Source organism: Neopelma chrysocephalum, unplaced genomic scaffold (genome assembly GCF_003984885.1).
Source record: "Neopelma chrysocephalum unplaced genomic scaffold, ASM398488v2 Primary Assembly neopelma1_209, whole genome shotgun sequence".
Lineage (NCBI taxonomy): Eukaryota > Metazoa > Chordata > Aves > Passeriformes > Pipridae > Neopelma > Neopelma chrysocephalum.
In genome coordinates this window covers 1,461,958-1,483,713 of record NW_020897871.1, presented here as the reverse complement: position 1 = coordinate 1,483,713, position 21,756 = coordinate 1,461,958, and the positions used below count along the sequence as shown (strand labels likewise).

General features: G+C 41.2%; 1 protein-coding gene across 1 annotated transcript; it reads left to right on the top strand.

Annotated features, from left to right (window-relative positions):
• Positions 1-1,308: 1,308 nt before the first annotated feature.
• HRH1 (histamine receptor H1) lies at positions 1,309-21,249 on the top strand. Its single transcript, XM_027703184.1, has 3 exons — positions 1,309-1,419; positions 17,036-17,239; positions 18,363-21,249. Exon 3 carries the CDS (start codon positions 18,474-18,476, stop codon positions 19,908-19,910), a length of 1,437 nt encoding a protein of 478 aa, XP_027558985.1. The 5' UTR covers positions 1,309-1,419; positions 17,036-17,239; positions 18,363-18,473; the 3' UTR covers positions 19,911-21,249.
• Positions 21,250-21,756: the final 507 nt, after the last annotated feature.

Genomic DNA, 21,756 nt, shown 5'->3' with positions numbered 1-21,756 from the left:
TAAAGAAGTTCTTCCCTATGTTCAGGTGGAACTTCCTGTGTGTAATTTTCCGCCTGTTGCCTCCTGTCTTATTGCTCAGCACCATCAAGAGCCTGGCTTCATCCTCTTGACACCTTCAAGCACACTATGGGTACTGCCTAACACTGACAAAGAGAAGGTTCTTGCACAAGATTGCTCTGACCACCTGCAGGACCAAATGTCTACACAAGACAAGACCCAAGCAAACATCTGTTAAGAAGTTGGTTTTATCATAATTGCAGTGGGACACTTAATTCAAGAACAAAAACATTTCCCTAGTAACACCAAGGAAGCAGTTAATGGCTATAACACTTCCTCACTGATAGAGGTGCACTTTTTGTCAAAGGATAATAAGGTGCACTTATTATCCTCCTAGACAGTGAGCCGGAACACGGATATTTCCTGTATTTTCTTATTTGCTCATGGTGGGGAGGAATTGTGCAAAGTTTATGATTACTCTTCACCAGTTTCACAGGCAATGAAGTTACTAAGTGCCTAACAATGCTATTTGCAAAAACATCATTGCACGAATTCTTCATGACTTACATAACAAAATAATCCCTTTGAATCCAGAGAGTTGTGCGCAACACTTTTCTAAACACTTTTAGATGTGAAGCAAAAATAAACATGATCTTAAAGACAGAAATGAAAATTGTTAAGTTACTTGTTTTCCCTTGGAAAAAAAACCAACAAACCCTGTGTGTTTTTTTTAATACAGAGCAGATGTGCTGGACCCATGGAAGTCACAAAAATATCAGTTTAGCTAACATATGCAATAATGTCTTACGTATTTGAGATTTTTCAGGTCTTGAACTAGTTTTGTAAGGCAGCTCCACTAAAAGAAACGACACATACCAAGCTACTTCAGAACACATGCTCATTATCAGAGAAAGAGTGACAAGAGTGACAACCCTACGGCTGGATCAGGTGCTGAAATGATCACAAACCGAGATGCGATTTCTGATCTCCTGGTGTTTCCCCGGGTAAATTAACACGTCACCCTCAGGGCGGCTTCCCCGCTGCAGACGGAAGCAATCTCTGATTCCCACAGGTTTGCAATACAGGGGTTCACGGCCGAGCTGAGCCGGGAGAAGCCGCAGGGAGCAGAGCGACAGCGCTGTGTGCGGCCGGTTAGCCCGGGGACGCAGAGCCGAGCTCAGTCCGCCAGCGCTGCATCGGGGAAGGGGGAAACTCGCTCTGCAGCTCCCGGAGTCCCGGCCAGCTCCGCACCGGAGGGGCGGGAGAGGGCGGGGCATCACATCCCACCCCGGCCCTGCCCAGCCGGGGGCGCGGACACCGCACGGGGTGGGCGAAGGGAGCGACCGGCACCGGCCCGGCCGGGGCTTCTCGAGCTGCCGGAGGTCCTGGGAGCCGGCCCCCGCTGTCCTCTTCGCTGTGCCGGTGAGTGGACGGCGGACGGGCAAAGGGAAGAGAGAGCTGGGGTGAAGGGGAGCGGGGGCATCCTCGGCTGGGGAGCGAGAGGGGAGATTGGAGGCTTGGGGAGCGCTGGGGGCTCCTCGGTCCCGGCTCGTCCCAGCCGAGACAGGCAGCGATAGCGCTGAGCACGGGGAGGAGGGCTGGAGGGAAGAAAGCAAGCAAGAGCAAAACAGCTCACCAGCACACTTCGGGTTTGAAGCTTCCCAAGCATTAACTGAAAACACTTTGCAGAAGTAGGCTGCTCCTTATCGGGTTCCTGCCAGCTGGCAGCACAGCCCAGAAGAGCAGACGGGTGTACAGGCTTAGCCCCGAGCAAAGGATGCCACGTAGGGGCAAACGAAGCTAAGGAAAAAAGACAAAAGGCGCTTCGATACACTCTAAGAAGCTCAGCCACCTTTCTTCCCCAGACGACACTTGTCCAAGCTGCAATCCTGGCAGCACCAAAGGGTGCTCTAGTCTGGCACCCAACAGCCCCAGCTGCTCCAGGGCTCCCAGGCCTGCCTACTGCCCCAGGAGCAGGGAGGAGCCTGGGCAGAGCATGAAGGTGATGTTCATGTGCAAGGGAAAAGAAAGGGAAGAGAAACAGATGGATAAGGTCCAGATTCTCCATTGTACTTAGTGGCCACATTGACCACTTGAATAAAGATGGTTAGGGTGAGTTTCTGTCTACCTGCAAAATATATTTACACTCTTATTTTAAGCATTTTTCTTTTGACAAATGATAAGTTTCCATGAAAGAGTACATGGCTGAGAAAAAGCCAGGGAAGGGTTGGTTCTGTGTTTTAAGGACGAACAGTGCCTTGGCTGAATAAAGAGAAAGGTATGCCTGAATATCCTCATCCCTTTCTGAAGGGAACTGTGCTTTTGCATGTGGGGAAAAAATCATAGATGCATTAATTTCCATACAGATCTTGTCCATCCATCACATCTGAGGGGGGCCAACGGGAGTGGGGGCTACAGTACGGACATAACCTGCTGTAAACCTATAACACAGGCAATTCTTGAAGTAGCCTCCCCAGGCTTTCCTTTACAGACACTGGGTAGGAATGATGGAGAGGAATCGGGCTTCTTGGACAAGCTGCTTTTAAACTGTTTACTTGCAAGGTGCCAAGCTCTCTAGCTGTAAGGGACCTTGTGCTCCACCAGTGCATCTCAGCCATCTGTTTAATTCAACAAGAAACACTAAAGCTGCCTGGAGGAAAGCTGGAGGTTATTTAAATCAGATATGTATTGTTATAAAGGAAAAAAAAATGTATATTCAATGGCTTATTGCTAAAATATGAAGGAATTCATAATATTGCTACGGTAAGTTTACCAGAAGTTTAAAGAGATTGATAACTCAATATACATTCCAAATTAGAGACCAAAAAAATTATTTGTACATTAACATATCTAAGTGAACTGAAACCAAATCTTTCAGTAGCAGGGTTTACTTTTATTAACAGCACAAGGCCCACTATGATTTCTTAATTTGTGCATTTTTGTGATGAAGCCTTTCATATAGCTTCAAAGCACCAGAAGTTCACTTGAGCTGAATTCAAGTTCATTCTGGTAAATCCCCAAAGAAATTTCAAAGTGATCAGCCTCAACACTGAAAGAACTAACAACTCTTGTTTACATACATTATTTTTTACATTTGTGAGTGGTGACTTACCAAGTCACTTGGAAAGAAACAGACCTTTATATTTGAATGACAGGTGGAGTTATATTTTTAAAAGTTGACTGCATTTCTGATGCAGAAGCATTAAAGCCAGCTAGTTTTACAGTTCATCAAGGGTTGCAGTAAGTAGTAGTAGCACAAGGTGGAATTAAACAAATTCTAAAGAATTTTTGCTATCCCTGTATGAAAGATGTCCTGTTTTAGTGAGCTGGAATAATGGATTCCAATAACAGAATAGATCCTCAGTGAAAAGGCACACAAGGGCTACTCAGCTTTAAAGGAACCACATTACTGGGAAATTCCCCTTGTTTATAAGAGATTTTACAGCTCATGGTTTTGTTTACTACATCAAAGCACAAAGGACTTTTCATCTATTACAGCAGTTATTACATAGGTCTAACAACTACACCAAAAGTCTCTTTTTACATACAAGTCATGGACTAAAGAAGATAAGACTTCTCCAGCACAGCAGATTTAAATAACATTTAAATATCATTTTGCTGAGAGATCACATTGATGACAAAGTAGATGATACAGATAATGTTTAAACTAGCAGGGAAAATTAATACCATATCTGGAGCTTTAGGATTGCAGTCATGATGGGGATTTCCGCCCTGTCTCTGTGCAAAAATAATTCATATGTGGGAGATACTACCACAGGAATAAGACTGTTTTTTGTCATGGAAAAATCAACATTTAGTCCAACTTAAACTAGAGAGTTGAGCCACTGGAAGAAGAGTTTCATAGAAGTCTGAGCTTCTATGAGGGGATGACATATATTAACAATATGATGAATGACATATATTAACATATATTAACACATATTACATATATTAACATATATTAACAATAACAATATTATTGTTATTACATTTTGAAGGCGAAAATATTCTTTGGAATGTGTCCATCATCTGTCAGGGTTTTTTGGTTTTAATGCTCATGAAATATAGGCCCATTTTTCCAGAGATTTTTTTAGAAATGCCAGCCAGAGTTAAAAACTTATATATCTACCTCTTGATAATTTCAGGTTAAGGCACAAACTTAAAAAAAAAAAAAATACACATCATGGTACCTAGAAAACTGTTTAATTAAATAGTTTGTTATACTGCTAAATACATGTATATATCACCAACAATGTAAACTTAGGAAGGTTCAGTATTAATATATAAAAATGAAGCTCAGCCCTCAGAAGACAGCAGCATTACAAAGCTGGGGGGTTGGGATCAAGCAGGACACCAGGATAAAACAGAAACACCCAGACATCCAATAAATTTCCAAGTCTCACTTCATACATCCAGCACTTGAAAGATACTGAAGCTACACATTCAGACTATCCTGGTTTAGGAGACACTATTGGAAGTTAAAACATGATATCAAGATCTCTGCCTACTAATATTGATTCTACTACTCTACACTGAATATTAAATCACCCTTTGCTCCTGGTATTCCACATCATGGATTAAAGCTGTCCATGATACACATTCATCAACAGAAGTCTTAAATAAATAAATAAACACATCAGCTCTCAAGTGGCTAAAACTAAACAATTTATCTGAGGATTCTCCAGAAGGGTTTCATTTTAAACTCTTATATATCAAGAGAAAAAGCAATAATATATCTGCATACAGCCAGATATTGGCTGCTACCAGGTTAGATGAGATTTTTAGGCTGCTTGTTGGATGCTTTTTGGATGTTCATTATTCACTGATTCAAAGGACATAGATCTACTGTGATACATGAACAAGAAGAAATTCAAGTTGATTATAATATTCAATGTAATATGATAGCTTTCTTTTTTATATGCTCCTTCTGGAATTCACTGCTCCATTTGTGGGCTTCCCCACCCTCCTCTGTTCAGCTGTAGGGTTTTTTTCTTTATTTTTCCATTTCCTAAGTTGTTTTCAGAGGGTTCCTAAACAAACAGCATGGAAGTTACTGCATTCACTGGTTCTGCTGAGAAGCTATGTGCCTGCAGCTCTATTCCTGTAAATTAAGGCTTTCTGGATTATGAATTGCATCCAGACTTTTTTTTTTTACTTCTTAAATAATACGTGGTGTTTCCCTAGCCAAAGCTCTGTCAGTAACTGAATTGTCAGGGGATGTTTAATAACTTTTTCTGATACTATTCCTGTAGCTCTCATATGAATCATACAGGCAGGTTTTTAAGTTCTCCTCCAGCTAGAAGACAGGCCTGAGGGAATACCAGGAAAGATCTGGTAAAGGTCAGGGGACCTGAAGTAGAGGACTGAAAAAGGAGACCATGAGAGCCTTGGCACACAGCAGGATGTATTGAAACGCACAGGAAAATACCCTTGCTCATACTCTTTGCTTTCCATGTAAAAAGTGGTTTTCAACTACTGATTTATGTGTCCAGGAGTTACACAACACGGTTGAATATGCAGCAGCATTGGAACAATGAAAATTCAAATGAGCAGAACATGATTTGGAGCACAAACCTCAGTGCAGAGATATCAAAGACACTGATGCTCTGTTCTTCATTATGCATTGAAAAATAATGCTCTCAAACAATCAATTCTCAGCCTAAAAAAAATATTAAGAACCCAGAACAATGTTATGGATTAGTAGCTACAGTGTGAGCCTGCATAACTCTGTAGTTCACTTAGGCTAAAGAGAAGAAAAATAAGAAAGAGATAACATGCAAAGAAATTAGTGCCATAAATACACCAAGGAAAAACAATTCTGAAGGGACTTAAACAGCATGTGAAATCTGGGAGTACTAATGATAAACTGTTTATGGATAAGAGTATACCCATAGTAACAGTGAATGTCACAAATGGTAACCAGTCTTTAAAGAAGAAAATATTGTTAGAAATACCTTTCCCCTTCACTACTACTCACTAGCCTTTGACTAGTTAGATAGGTTTTAGGAGACTATTTCAGCTCCAAGCCACTCAATACTAAGTTGAACTTTGCGGGACTGAATTTGGTTTGGATGTTTAACTTCCTGTCTTGGCATGGCTTCTTCATATTTAGAAAGAAGTATTGCTTAGCACTAAATTGTGTGTTCACCTATGCCAATTAATTAGGACATGCATGCTCCTTTAATCAAATGATGCTATTGCCAGTATTTTCTGCTCACACAAGGATTTCTCTATACAGGAAAGCATTTTAGATGCACATTAAGCTTTATTTCTTGGGTACCTTTACATAGTAAAGGTACCTCTCCTTTTTGAGCCAATATTTGATATTTTTCTGTATATTGCATATTATTAGTTATGTCGACACTTCCTAAGACTAACGCGTCTGTATTTTGGATTCAGTTTCCACTTCTGACATATTCCTGCTGCTCCCAGAATATGCCTTTCGAGCATCACTTTCTTGGCTTTAGTGGTTGGTTTTTGAATACAGTAACAAACACCTAAAATATACTTCCAGTTTCACATATGCTCAGCATCATATAGGAACCATACAGTAAAAGTTGTATTTCTTGTCATCCTGGGGGATCAAATAATCAACTTGATTTCAAAAAAAAGTAAAATTCAGAACACAGAAACACATAGCAAATATCAAAACCAGAATGAAGTTTTCCCTTGTCTCAGGGAAAAGAACTTTGACGGTGTTCTGGTTACTACTAATGAGAGCAAGAACTTCCAGAGGAGTATTTCTTTGATCACTCTTTGCTCAAGAACTGGCCCTTACAGTGAGTCTAAGTTTGGAAATTGAATTCTTGTGTTTGGCAGTGCCCAAGAACAGAAACAGAAGACTGGATGGAAGGATGCAAAGTTAGATTGAGCTGAAGTTAAATATCTGGGTTGGATTAGCTTTATTTCAGTTTGTCCATACTGACAAGTCATAAGCAGGTAGAAAATTAGGCTCTTCATGTCAAACAACTTTCAGTCATCATCCTTGTGTAGCCACAACTGAAATAATAAACTCCTGATATGGTTTGGAGCTGGCTCCCTGCCAAGTCTCCAAACCTTACCACAAGAAGTCCCACCCCCCAACCCCAAACCAAGGGAGAAGAGGGAGAGGAAAAAACCAACCGAGAAAACCGAAACGAGAGAGATAGCTAAAGCAATATATATAAATATATTTACACTTATATTACAGTTATATGCAATTGAAATATATATATATACAATTTCACAGGGAAAAGGGAAAGGGGAAGGGAAGAACAAAAACCAAAATAAAATATATATATATCCCGATCAATAGCGCAAGGTCTATCAACTAAAAGAATTAGCAAAGAATATCTTACTACTCTCCTTGGGACAAGGGAGAGTCACGTTGGGGTGACTGCCGGCAGCCTCCGCCTCCCAAGGTCAACAAGGCCTTACCAGGCCTCACTCCCCAACCCGACAGACTCAACACAGGGAGATCTGCACCTCCGAAGCTGCCAGAAGGAAAGAGAGCGAAGGTCTTTCCTCCCTTCTTCTTATACCCCAGCTTACGTAAAAATCGTAGGGAATACCGGGTAAATCTGGGCACTTCCTTGGTTACAAACTGATCACCAAGGAAGGCCTAGGCCAAACTACCACAACTCCTCAAACTTTGCATTGCTTGAGGGTGAAGCTGCATTTGTACCAAAGCTCCATTTGTACCACAAACTTCCATATTTTACAGAAATAATTTGCTTTTGACAGGTTGTTATAGTTTGTCGAGTTCCCCTGCTGTGATGTGCATTCATAACTGTGTATAACATAATATCTCAATTAATCTGCGAAGTGACTGAATACCCAGCCATGCCATGGAAGTACCTATCAAACTCTGGGACTGAATCCCCTCCATGAACAGCACAACATGCTGTTTTAACGTGGAAAGAGTATAAGATCAGCAAAAGCACACTGCTATAGAATCGCAAACAGAACTGCCTATACAGTTGTTTTGAGTTTTGGGTTTTATTTATTTTTTTGTTTTAATCGCAATGTTTCATATTATTGTTATTACAGTATTTTTAAATGACTCCTGAGAAATGTCCTCAAGGCTGCACTCCTGCTCTAGCCTAAGTTGCTTCCTCTAGGGATTTAAGGATAAAGGCACCCATCCTTGTAGAGAAACACAAGGAGGTATGTTTTCCCAACCCTTCATCCATTTCTCCTTTGAGTCACTACAATTGCTTCTGGGAAGGTTAAATTCTCTTTAGATGTCAGAGATGTCTTACTCTTTGGGCTTTGTGTGCAAGTTTGTGCCATTATGGCATACCTAATATATGAAGCCAGGGCCAGGAATCATCAAGAATGCGTCCAGAGCCCCACCCTAGGGGTGGGAAACCTCTAGTGGCATGGGTTATGGGAGGATATGGGTAAATTCTTAGAGAACTTTTCTGCTCCAACAACATGGAAGTTCACCCTTGAACAACTCCTAAAGCCCATGAAAATAATGAAATCTATGAGGGAGAGAGGTTGTGGTAGACCCATGGAGAGGCAGCTCACAGTTGCATGTGGAGTTTGGCCACTCCCTACCGGAAGCTGCTCGGTGTGGTGCAGCACTTCTGTGCAGCAAGGGAAAAGAAAAAGACAAGAGTAAAATGCCTGATACCATGGGGACTCAGGATGCAGCCAAACGAAAAGAACAGACCAAGCCAATGGAGGTTGCCCCTATCCAAAAAAAGAAATATAAGACCAAATCGGTTCACCCAGTTGATGATGGCAGGGAAGCAGGACCCTCACAGGCAGCAGGCCCCGAGCCAGAGATCATCACAGAGTCCTTGTCGTATAACAACCTCTGGAGCTTATGGGCGGATGTTTTTTGTCACTCAAATGAGCCCGTTCTGACCTGGATGATCCGAGTTTGGGACTCTACGGGTGAGGCCATAAACCTTGATGGCAGTGAAAGCGAGGTTCTTGAGGTCTGTTGCCTAGGGTGTGGGTATCGAGGAGGTGTTTGCGAGAGAATCAAAGTCCCTTTCTCTCTGGGCATGACTTCTGACCGGTGTGAGGGAGAGGTTCATTTACAGAGAACCCTTGCAGGAGCACCATTATTCAAAGGGCTGGAAGACCATAGAGGAGGGGATCCTGCACCTGAGGGAACTGGCACTGTTAGAGGTCCTTTTTGGAAGGGATGGGCAACCCATCAATGACCCTGACAGAGTTAGGTGCACACCACAGAGGTGGTGGAGCCTCACACGCACAGGGCCGTGTGCACATGCCGGCTACCTGACATCATTGCAGGCTCGGGAAAACTGAGAGCCAATGAGCTCTATAATAAATAAACTTCAGATGTATGACAGCATGATCAATGGCCCGTTACAGGCCCGTATCTCCAGTGCAGAGACATTGATTGAGGGCCTCAAGACACTAACTACACAGGTGAAGGATGGACAGAAAAAACTGAGAGAGGAGATTGAGGTGGACTGTTTCCATGTCTTGGCTGCAGGAGCTGAGGAAAAAAAACTCCAAAGCAATTTAATTGGAGATGAGACAAGAAAAGGATTTAATTAAGTAACAAGATGCACGCCCCCGCCCCTCTGTACAGATGTTACAATTTATAATATTGTCTGTCCAATCCCAGGTTTTGTCCACCCACTGGCTTTTGCCCTGGTCCACCCCTGTCCCGCCCCTGGGGAATTGAGGCTGGGGGCTTTTCAAGACCACTTCTTCATCATCTTCATCTTCTTCAGAGCACAAAGGGTACACAGTCACCCAGTTCTTGACTGTACTCTTGCGGTTCAGGCCAGGGTACAAGTGTTCTCTAAACAAAATGGGCCTACTCTTAAAGAGAGACTAAACATTTTCTACTGGAATTCAGGGGATATTGATGTGGGAGCATTGAATGGGATGTGTCATGGTTTGAGAGGCCTAAAATCCAATTCCCTAGTTCTAGCCCCCCTCCCACATCTCAACCCAGTGTGAGATGGGTTTTCCAGACACCACACAAGACTCAAAATGGGGAGAAGGGAATATATTACAATGACTGTACAAAATAAATAGTATAATAGATCATATACAATCTTAACTATCTCTACTATGATAAAGCAGTATTTACAATGGATCAAATCACTTCTCCCTTCCAAATAAAAGTCCAGGAGGGAAGAAGGAAGAGATCCTTTCCACTCTCAGAGCAGCAGTGTCTCTAGGGCAGCAGGCTCTCTTCCTTGCAGCAGCTGTAGCTGGATCTCTGCCAGTACACACGAGGGCATCTCCAAGCCCCTCGGCCCTTCGACTCCAAGCGAGGGTCTTATCTTCCATGGGCTGCGTTCACCCGGACAAAGGTCGCTTCACCACGTCATATCACTGAAGTGCAGAAGCCTTCGCAACGGTCCTTATCTTCAGGGGATTCAAGCCCCCTTTGCAGAGTTCCTGTGCCCTGTCTCAGAGCAGCGGGGGGGGGGGGCGAAGCCCTCCTCTGCATTCCATTCTGCGTCTCCGTCCAGCTCTGGGATGCTTTGAGCTTCTCAGCTCCTCTCTGTCTCTCTGGTGCTGCATTTTAGGACTCCTCTCAGGTGGGAGTCCACCACCCCTCCTCTCTCTCTAGGAGGGGTCTCCAAGGAGTTTGGGGAGTTGGTTTTTCAGTTCTTACCCAAACTCTCTCTCTCTCTCTCCATCAGAGATCTCTGTGTCTTCTCTGGCTGCATGCCAGCTTCTGCTGCTTCTCCCGTATCTCTTGGCTCTCTGCCACTTCTCCTCGGTCAGTGCTGTTTTTGCTGCTGCTCCTGCTGCTTACGGTGGAGAAATTTTTCCCCAGCTCATAGCTACAGATACTTAGCCCAGTTTAGCACAGTTCCAAGTCCCCAGAGGGGCTCCTGCCCCTGCTCCTCGTGGCTCTACAACATGGCTACTTCTCTCCAACAACAACTACAACTACCACTACCTCAACATCACCTTCTCTTCCAGTCTGCTTGTGATATGTTTATATTTTGCAGAAGTGCTCATTGGCTCAAACCCCAAGGGTCACCACCCCCTGGAGGTTTACCATTTTATAACTTCAGGGAGAAAACTGTTTTTCCCCCACCACAGGTAATGGCGTAGGGGAATGTGTAAGCTACTGTGCTAAAGGGTGAGTGAATAAGGGTTGCTGCTTTTAAAATCTACTTCTACTATATAACTACTTATAAAGCTTATAAAAATTAGGAAAATAAGAAAAAAACAGATGGACCTAAAGGCATCACATAAGGCACCAGTGCAAACCAGATGCCCCCCAGCTAGAGAGAGCAGACAGACCTCACAAACCAAGTTGTGGAAGTCCTAGAGGACCACAGAGAAGACGTGAGATGGTAGAACAGGAAACCCACCTGTGCTCTAGCAGCCCAAGTACAAGAGCTGAAGGAGAGAGAAAAAGGGAAGTCAATGAGAGTGAGTGCAGTACCAGTATCCTATGAGCAGCGACCTGACCTACTAGAAAGTACCTCCCACATGTATCCACAGGGAAAAAATTGTGATTGACAGAACCAGGAATAGTTTTAGGGGTTTTTGTTCTGTTACCTACATTTTTTTAGTAAAGAGCTGTTATTTTCTTTTCCACACCTTTTCGACTGGAGCCTCTTAATTTCAAAGTTATAATTACCCAGAGGGAGGAGCTTGGTTTTTTCTCTTATCCCACCCTCCTTAGCAGATTCTGTCTCGTTAAACTGAGACAGTGGTAAAATGAGCATGTTTGTTCTCACTGCACAAAATTCAAAGCTGTTTTTCCTTCCCTGCTCCCCATTCCCCTGAAATCCAACAGCATCACATACCCTTAGTAGTTACTCAAGAATATCAGACTGCAAAGCAGAGAGATGATTAAAGATGGGATACAGTACAGTATTCTTAATCCAATGCAGTGAACAGTACACCAGTAAGAGGGAAATGGGGGGAAGGTCAGCACACCAGGGGAGATGGTTATTTCTGACAGAGAACAGTATTTTCACAAGCAGACACAGTACAGCATCTTGATCAAGAGTTGAGCTCAGTGGTGCCTCAGATTCAAGTACTCAATTTCCTCACAAAGTTCACAGGCCTTGGGATCCATGCATACAAATAAGGATAGCATGGCTATATTGATTTGTGATCTTCATGCTAAAACTTGCAGAAGGCTCTGGAGGTCTACAGTTTTTGCTGGCAGATAGCTAAAACTAACCAGTTTCTTTCCTACTGAACCAGGCTCCTCACCCAAATAAAAGCCTAAAGATCAGCAATCAGCAAAATCTGTGTTAAGAGTAGCATGTAATCTGCCAATCTGATCACTGCATGAGGCTGTAGAAGCAACTGCTGTGATTCTATAACAGCTATAACCTGAAAATATCAAATATAATCAAGCCAAGCCTGAAGCTGAGCTTCCACTTATATTTTCTAAATTTTCAGCCACCACAAATGTTTTCTTGCTCTTTGAATTATGCTTCACTTTAAAAACCTCCATGTAATATTTCCTCAATTAAATAAAAGCAGAAGTATTTGTCTGTAATCCTGACAGCCTGTACCCTAATATCCAAATATACCAATTAAAAAAAAAAGTGTGATAGCACAGTAGAATCGCTGGACTGAAAAGAAAATAACCCTACATAAGCCAGTTACAAATTCAGTGTATCATAGTTTTATAATAATAAATACTTTTTTCTCCTTGAAAGACTTCATAAAGTAACTCAGAAATGTCAAGTCTCCTTCACAATAGGCTCTGCATTCCATCTTTTTGATGTTCACAAGGTCTGCTTGTTGTGCTTAGAACATCACCATCCAAGTTAGAGAAATAAGGGTAAATTTAATATCACAGAACAGACCACAACCAAGTTAAATAGCTCCTATGTAGAAGGGCAGACATGCTGAATTTGTTCTAGCCCTTTTGTAACACTGAATTAAGCAGTCCCCTGTTCACTGCTCTAGGCATGAGAGGACCATTCACAGTGCACTGCACACTCAGAACAGCTGGATAAATTAATTCAAGGAGCCTTCAGCTAAAGTATTTTAAAATCATTTGTAATGTGTATTCCTAGAGATAACTGAATAAATGTCTTAGGAGTGTGGATGTAACCACACTGTTCTTCTATTCTACTTTGTTCTTGCTCTGAATCTACACAGCCTATTGAAAATATTTTTTAGACAAGTGACAGAATAAGGAGGGATAAAAAGTGCATCAATTACAGCATTGGACCATCGAGTCTCCTTGAAAGTGAAAGTGTGGAGAAGGCTTCAGAAGCAGCCCTTCCCCTGCCCTTCCCCTTTGCCCTTCCCCTGCCCAGGAAGAATACCTTTCCCAGTCACCACTGGCACGCTGAAGGCCTGCATCATTTTGTGGAGCATCCAGCTCCTAAATCAGCATGTAGATCTCAAAGCCAACAACTCAGACAGCAATTTTCTCTGCAGTCTAGTCTGTAAAGTAGATTTCAGTACACCTGCTACATTAGTTCTGGCCTCATTTATTCCCCAAGACAGCATTTACTTCAAGAACGACTGAAAATTCTCTGCCACCAAATGCACACAATGCAAGTTAATGCAAAACTAGACAGTTAGATGCCCAAATCTGTTGTTAAGGAGTTTCTCCTCACAAAGGAAGAGTCATAATAAAAACAAGGAATGAAAGTATTTATAAGTCAGACTGGCTTGTTTGTTCACATAGTAAGAGATTTATTTATAACCCTCACTGCCCTTTAAAATAGGTATCTGAGGGGAAGAGGACAATCCAGCAGGACTGACAAACTTCGACTGGTCAGACACTAAAGCTTCAGATTACGTATCTTTTCATTTCAGACTACCTAGGAGAGACAACTCAAGGACAGATGAAATTCAGTGTTTCCTTTGATAGTGGAAGACACTTTTCTGAGGAAAAAAACCAATCAAACAACCAAAACCCAAAACAACAAACTTGTGTCCTCCCTGGACTGAGACAGTGGGAACAGCAGGCAGGTTATCAAGGTTTTTCATCCACTTTTTATCAAAAATATTCCTTGAATATTGTCAGGCATTGAATAGGGAATGTTTCCTTACAGAGAAATAAATGAGTCTTTGAAAGGGAAATTAATCAAACCTGTAGCATGTTAAAACTTTCAACACCTAAAGAATAATTAAAACAAATCACTAGAAACAAATGGGTTTCTCGAGTATAACATAATGAAGACAGGTCATCTGAAATAAAATTTTAGCTTCTAACTTGAACTTAGTCCGATGAACAAACATTCTGCTCTAGCCCAGCCCTTTCCTTTTGGAGCTGTAGTTTCTTAAAAACTCATCCATAAGAGATATGCTGGCATCTGTTTCTAGAAACTTACTCCCACTTATTCAGGGCTTAATAGATTGCACCTGCACTAATGAGCCAGTAAGGCATCCACTTAGCATCTCCCAGTAGATTCTTGTTCCTTATAACTGTGATAAAATAACAAACAAATCATGATTACTGGTTTTCCTTCTAGAAAAAGCTCTTTACAGACTGTAAAAATTAGAGAGGCATTTCATGGTGAGGTCAGGATTCAGAAATTCCAAAAAGCAATCCAAGACCTTAGACTGACTGTTTTCTTTAAAATCTATTTAGTATTAGTGAACTTTGTCTTGGTGTAACTCTTCAAACATTAAAACCCATTTATTCAGTATCATTACTGTTCCTCTACTGGGAACTGAGTTACAGATAAGGAATTAAACCAGTAGCTCCTGAACAGGGGTACATATACCACAAGCAGCTTACAAACACTGCAAAATGGTGTGTGCCTCAAGGAAGAGCAAGGAACTGCTATTGCAAATCACAGGGCTGCCACCACGACTAACTGCTGATGATGTGTGGTACCATCACTACTAATGGTGATGGGAGGAAATTTCAGAAGGAAATTTGTAGATTACAATCTTCCTTAGAGCACGAAGAGGTGAGTGGTGAATTTCATAGTATGGAATGGAGAAAGGCTTATTGCTTTCTAATTAGCTTCCACTGGACAAAATGGTGTGGCAAAATGTACTAATTCCAACAAAGAGTGACAAATGTAGCAGTTCAATGTAAGCTTAGCGGGCAAGAGAGGGCAAAGGCTCTGAATACAGTGTGGTATTGGAGGGCACTGAGTAGTAACATAACATTTCTGCAAATAGAAGGAACTTCACTGCATGCTATTTTGTGTGCAGTCACCTTCACTTCTGAGGGGAACCTGACTCATTTCTCTTGCTCTGTTTTGCTGGTCTGTGTAGAAAAGGGAGATGTGGGCCCTCTGTAACTAACTCCTTGTTGAAAGGGTACAGACACTGATGTGTGCAAGACGTACAGACTCCTGCGTTGGAAGCCTTCTTTGGACCCCAGAAGACTCAGGAAGGACACCAGATTATTTTTCATGTACACACATGAGTGTGGGACTACGGTATGTCCGATATGCTGCTAAATACCTAGCAGAATTTAAGGAGAATTTCACACAATCTGAAAAATCTAAGGCAGAAACAGCAGCAGCACATGGTGTCATGTGCTAGGAAATGCAAAGAGGCAGTTGCAAAGACTAGATCATACAAGGGCAACATTGCATTTCTGCTCTACTTTAAGTATTTTGTGCCCAATTCAATCCCTTGGTACAACTTTTTAATGGATTCAGAGGTACAGTTTGGCTTCAAATTAAACTAAAGGATTCAGAAGTATGTGCTGGTATATAACTTCCATGACGAAGGTATGGAGACCCTCCTCCAGTTATGTCTTTAGTGGCTTCTTTCTTATCAACACACTCCAAAACCTAAATCTCTCAGAGCCTTAAAGTACTGTCTTTGGTGGGAGAATACTCCCAAAGTCAGGGTTGTAAAAGATCATCTCCACAAATTGTTCAACAGGGAAAATATAGTGTTACTGTAAAACTTTCATATCCTAATCCAGCTTCAGATCTACTCACTCTAGACTAGGGCAAATGGTTCTTGCAAGCTCATTTCAGTAGGTGTTTTTTACTGGGTATAGTCCCACTCCAGCCATATTAAACCTATCCTTCCAATGGAAGATGTCAGAAGATCAAAGTCAGACTAGGTTGCTTGCACTGCATTGAAGTTTAAAAAAAACCCTAATTTCAAAGTCTTCATTGCTTGTCTAGGGTGTCTGAAGGAGTACAGACCAAAAAAAGTCTAAACAGAAAAAATCAGTAAGTAGTCAGGACATTTGCTGGTTTTAGATGTATGATGTTTGCCAGATCAAGCTGTTCCTCAATTTCACTTTAAAATTTAATAGTACATGGCCAGCTCTCTAAAAAGCTGAGAAGATAAGATACATGAGGGACTATGAATTGCTCAAATGATACTGTGATGAAAATTACATTATAAGACAGAATTATTATAAACATGAAGTACCACTTAGCATGTGTATTTTTTAAAGAGCAAGTGCATTACCCTGAATTTTTCTTGTTCTTAGCATTTTCAAATTATTTTCATCTCCTGACATAATTTTTGGATTCTTATAGCTTGTGTAAGCTCTTCCAAAACAGAAGAGTAATCAAGCTTTGTAATTTAATAAAAGACATTTTAATAGAAGGGGAGTGTGAGTTGAAAACTTGACCTTCATGCCTTCTTTGGAGCACAACTCCAGATCAAGTTCTGCAAGTTGCTTTCTAAATCCTACCTTATCTCACCACAGCAGTGCTAAGGAGAAAGTCTGGGAAGCGGTCAACAAAATTTACTGAATTCTGCTCTATGTTTTGTTCACAAAAGCACAGAATTGTTAGGGTTGGAAGGCATCTCTGAAGGTTGTCCAGTCCAACCCCATATGCATATATATTCCATATACAGTTCATAAATAACAAAGGAGAGATGTCTAACCAGATAACTTTCTTTGCTGTTATTTTTAATGTTGAAGACTCAGTTGAAGTTGCCTTCTCTACCTTTATTTTACCATAGATTTAAATGAAAATACGTGAAGATCAGTAATTTCTTTATGGGGTCCTGAAGCAATTAACATAATTCCTTGACCTGACCACGTCCTGTACACTTACACCCAGCGGGGAAGTTACAGTGTTTAGCTGTGGAAAGGACAGAGTGGGATATAACAATTTTCCATCACCAGACATACTGGTTTAAAATCCAAGGAGTCATTTCTGTTCTCATTCTCACACAGGAGATGCTTGAGGCCTCTGATCTGCTGACATCTGTGCCAGGCTGCCACTGAGGACTTGTACATGACAGAACCTGAGGGCTGTATGGAATATACAGGATACAAAATACCAGAGCACAGCTATCAAGCTCACACCCCATGGTGTCCCTATTTCCTCTGCCTATGGATGCTCCTGCTTCCAAGGACACATGTCAACACCAGACATTTGTAAGTAAAGCCTAAGGAAGAAGGGATTTGACCTCTTGTAAGAAAGCACACAAACATTTTAGCTTCAAATCTGATTTCTGGAATAAGAAAGATAAAGTTAGCATGAAATACTGAATTATTGAATTTCAATATGAAACATTGATCACTGAATAATCTATTGCATTGTATTGTTTAGACCTTGTTTAGAACTTTGAGGATGAGAAATCCCATATATATCTCAGTGCTAGTTGTGTAAAAACTTTGGGCTAATATCTTTACAATCTGTTTCTTTCCTCATTCGTTTAAGAGATTTACCAGAACATAAACTCAGACAAGCTCTATAAAATGGCACAAAATGTGTATCACCCTCACAGACATTTTTCTTCTATGTCCTGAAGATAGAATTTTGTCAATTGACCATATGCTCCAAGACATAAAATATTATTAGTCATTTTTTGGACTTTGGATCAATGCATGAAGTTAGCAGTTGGGAAGTAGATTCTTAATAATCCTAAAAAGTCCTATTATTTTGCACTTGATTTAAAATAAGAATAGCATCTTTAAATGTTTGAAATCAGTGTAAGCCTAAATTGTGTAGGAATAGATTACTCATTACCCATAATTTGAATGATTGCCTACTGGCTGCCAACTGCTGTCTTCTCAAACTATTAGATGTAGGTTGTAAATCACTGGTTTGTTTAAATTTTTTAGTACAAAACACGTTAATATGTTTTTTACTACCACTTTAAATTGGTTTGCCGGTATGTAGTTTATGTTCTGGTTTCTGATCAGCTATTTAATGAGATATAATGAGTTAAACCAGTGAGGACTGAAATTTCTTCTCCAGATTCTGGGGTCGGAAATATATGAAGTCCTATGAAACACCTCTGCAAACCATTTTGGATTGGTTAGTGGAGCTTGCTTCATTACTTTTCACAGAACACATCTTTTATTACCTTGTGGGTCCCTTCCAACTCAGAATATTCTGTGAAATCTGTGAAACCTATATGTAAAATGTTGTAAAAATTCATTACTTAGGAAAGCCCTAAAAGGGGCAGTGATAAGGTGAAGCACAGATAAGCTTTATTATTTTATTTTATTTTAGTACTACAGTGATTAAGCACGTTTCTTTTCCTTTCCCTAGTTCTGGAAATAAAAATCACAAAGCAATCCAACACATTTTCATCCAAAAGTGTAAACCAAGAGTGACTTTCCAAGGCCTGGACATTGGCCCTGATTTTCATTCTGTGGGCCTATGAAAAAGATGTCAAAAAACACAACAGATAACTCAACTAACCCTCACTCAGCTCTTCTAGGCCTTTCCCTGGGAAGCATTTCACTGATCACTATTGTCATGAATATATTAGTACTATGTGCTGTGAAAACTGAGAAGAAGCTGCAGACAGTTGGCAATTTATACATTGTCAGCCTATCTATTGCAGATCTTATAGTTGGTGCAGCTGTCATGCCCCTGAATATTGTCTATCTTTTAAGTCCAGTGTGGCCTCTGGGCTTACCAGCCTGTTTGTTCTGGCTGTCCATGGATTATGTGGCCAGCACTGCCTCCATTTTCAACCTCTTCATATTGTGCATTGACCGTTACCGGTCAGTTCAGCAACCACTGAAATATCTCAAGTACCGAACAAAAATGAGAGCATCGCTCATGATTTTGGGGATCTGGTTGCTCTCTTTCATGTGGGTCATTCCAATCCTAGGATGGCACGTTTTTGCTAATAATGGGGAAAGGAAAGTAAAGAAAAACAAGTGTGAAACGGAATTCTCTGAGGTCACCTGGTTCAAAGTGTTGACGGCCATTGTCAACTTCTACCTACCCTCCATCTTGATGTTGTGGTTCTACTATAAAATATTCAGAGCTGTTCGAAAACACTGCCAACACCGAGAGCTCATCAATGGATCAGATGGGTCTTCCTCAGATAAAAACTTCATACAGCGTAGCAAGATGAAGGACGAGCAAAATGTTTGCCTCCAAAAGCACATCTTAAATGAGAACACCCCGCCCAAAGACAAGCAAAGCTCCCCACAGCCCAAAAATGTGGAGGCAGAACTTCATTTCAGTAATCCTGACACATCTTCAAAGGCATTTGATGGCAAGAGTAATGGGAAAGTCTTTCAATGGAGGTGTTTTCCTCTCAGCACTGCCCAGTCTGAGCGAGGCCTGGATAAAGCAGGAAAGAACTACATGTGTGCAATGAAAGAGAATGCAAACGAGAAGGAGCCCTGCTCACAAGACAGTGACTCAAGTGTTGCATCAGACAACCAGACTTTCCCTGAGGTGGTACCATGTGGAGAGAACTCCAACCCTAACTCGGAAAGAGCCTGCGGGGCTCAGGAAAAGACTGAGAACAGGGATTTCAGAGGACTGACTTACCTGAGGAAAACCTGGCAAAGTCTCCATACCCATTCCAAAGGGAACATTCAAGGACTGCATGGGAACAGGGAGAGGAAAGCAGCAAAGCAGTTAGGGGTCATAATGGCAGCCTTCATGCTGTGCTGGATTCCCTATTTTGTGTCATTTATGGTAATAGCATTTCATGACCATGAACAGTTTTCAAAATTACATATGGTCACTGTATGGCTCGGCTATGTGAACTCCACCTTAAATCCATTCCTGTATCCTCTTTGTAACCAGAATTTCAAGAAGACATTCAAACAGATCCTTCACATTCACTGATATTGCTCTGAATTTTTGAGTTCAAAAGCAGCTCAAGAGGTCACACAAACATAATCTTCCGGTCTCAAAGAAAAACACCAAAAAGTTGTAATTTATAAGCAAATGTTAGTAACATTTAGTTAAATGTTAGTAGCATTTAACAGTTTTACCCATATTTGAAGAGAGCTACTTCAGATGAGGAATCTGAAAAATTCATGGTCAACCTCCAAACTGTTAGACTGTTGTAAACCATTTACAACTTGAGATCGCCTCTTTCATCACATAGAACAAAACTGGAGGTATAAATACAGATCTTCAGTGACTATAAATTATCCAGCTACAGAAAAGGAAGAAATAGAATAACACTTCTGTGATTGGCCAAATATATTTTTCTCTTTCAACTTACTCCATTAAACACAGGAACATATTGCTTGCGAAGTGGGATTTGCAAGTGGAGGTACTCTGCATAGTCAGAGAAAGAACTTCCAACTGTTTAAGAAAGTCTACCGTATTTATTTAAAGCTTCCCCAAAAATCATAAACTTTTTATGAAATATCAAGTCGTATTGTACCGTACTGTATCTTTTTGATATCATGTTTGCTCCATTTATACCTGTACACTGACTTTGCTGAAAAAATTAGTATTTTTATGTCCTAGAAATTTTGCTAAGACTTTTCATGCTGTCACTATCTGTTCAAGAACAGTGTGCTGCTGTTTCTAGGCTTGCAGTTGATTATACATGAAGTATGTTTACCTTTTCTTTCCTTTATATTTAATTGCATTTTATAAATCTTGTTGTAAATGCTGTAAAATATTTCAGGAGAAACTTACAATAATAGAATACTCTGTGTTTGAAGAGATCTCAAAAAAACATCTAAGTACAAGCTAAAGCTGAAATCTGAGCTGGCTTTTACATTACATGATGTTGCTCAGGACCCTTGTCCACAACTTCAAATCATAAAATCATAGAATCAACCAGGTTGGAAAAAACTTCTGAGATCATCAAGAACAACCCTTGAATGACAAACATCTGTAAAAGCAGCTTCATGTGGAAAAGCTGGGAGGCAGCCTTGACAGAGAAGTTTGCAGATGAGGTTCATTCCACCAACTCTGAGCATTCACTTCCTCAGCCACTGATTTAACTGTTTCTAAGTATTGACTAATTCTCAGATCCAGACATGCCCTGCTATAGAGCAGAAATCAATCCCCTCTTCCTAAGTGCAGTCAAGTATAGATTAGTTCCCAAAGGAAGAACACACAGTCCCTCAGCATAGAATGGTTTGGGTTGAAAAGGACCTTAAAGACCATCTCGTTTCAACCCCCTGCCATGGGCAGGGACACCTTCCACTAGCCCAGGTCGCTCCAAACCCCGTCCAACCTGGCTTTGAACACTTCCAGGGATGGGGCAGCCACAGCTCCTCTGGGCAACTTGTGCCAGGGCCTCCCCATCCTCATATATAAGAATTTCTTCCTTATATCTGATTTAAATCTGCTCTCTATCAATTCAAAGCACAGTATATAGTGTCATATATCATATGCGCCAACTTATCAGGGAGCTCGCAACTTCACAGAATAATGACACCACAATAAAAGCAGAGTGTACAGACTGGGGAGCAAGGAGGAGAATTGAGGCAGGCTAGATCTCAGGCCCTGGATTAGCCAAGTATATCAAGATACAATAGCACCTTGTTTGTGGCACACCGGTAAAGCTCTCATTCCTTTTCTGCTGCTAGGAACAAGAGATGCTTCTCTATATGAGAGGCATTTTAAGCAAACACTGAAGAGTATGTTAGCTTTAAGAGAAATCCCAGAACCAGATAACTTCAACAGCTAAAGTCACATTTGCATGTCATGGTGAGTTTATGTA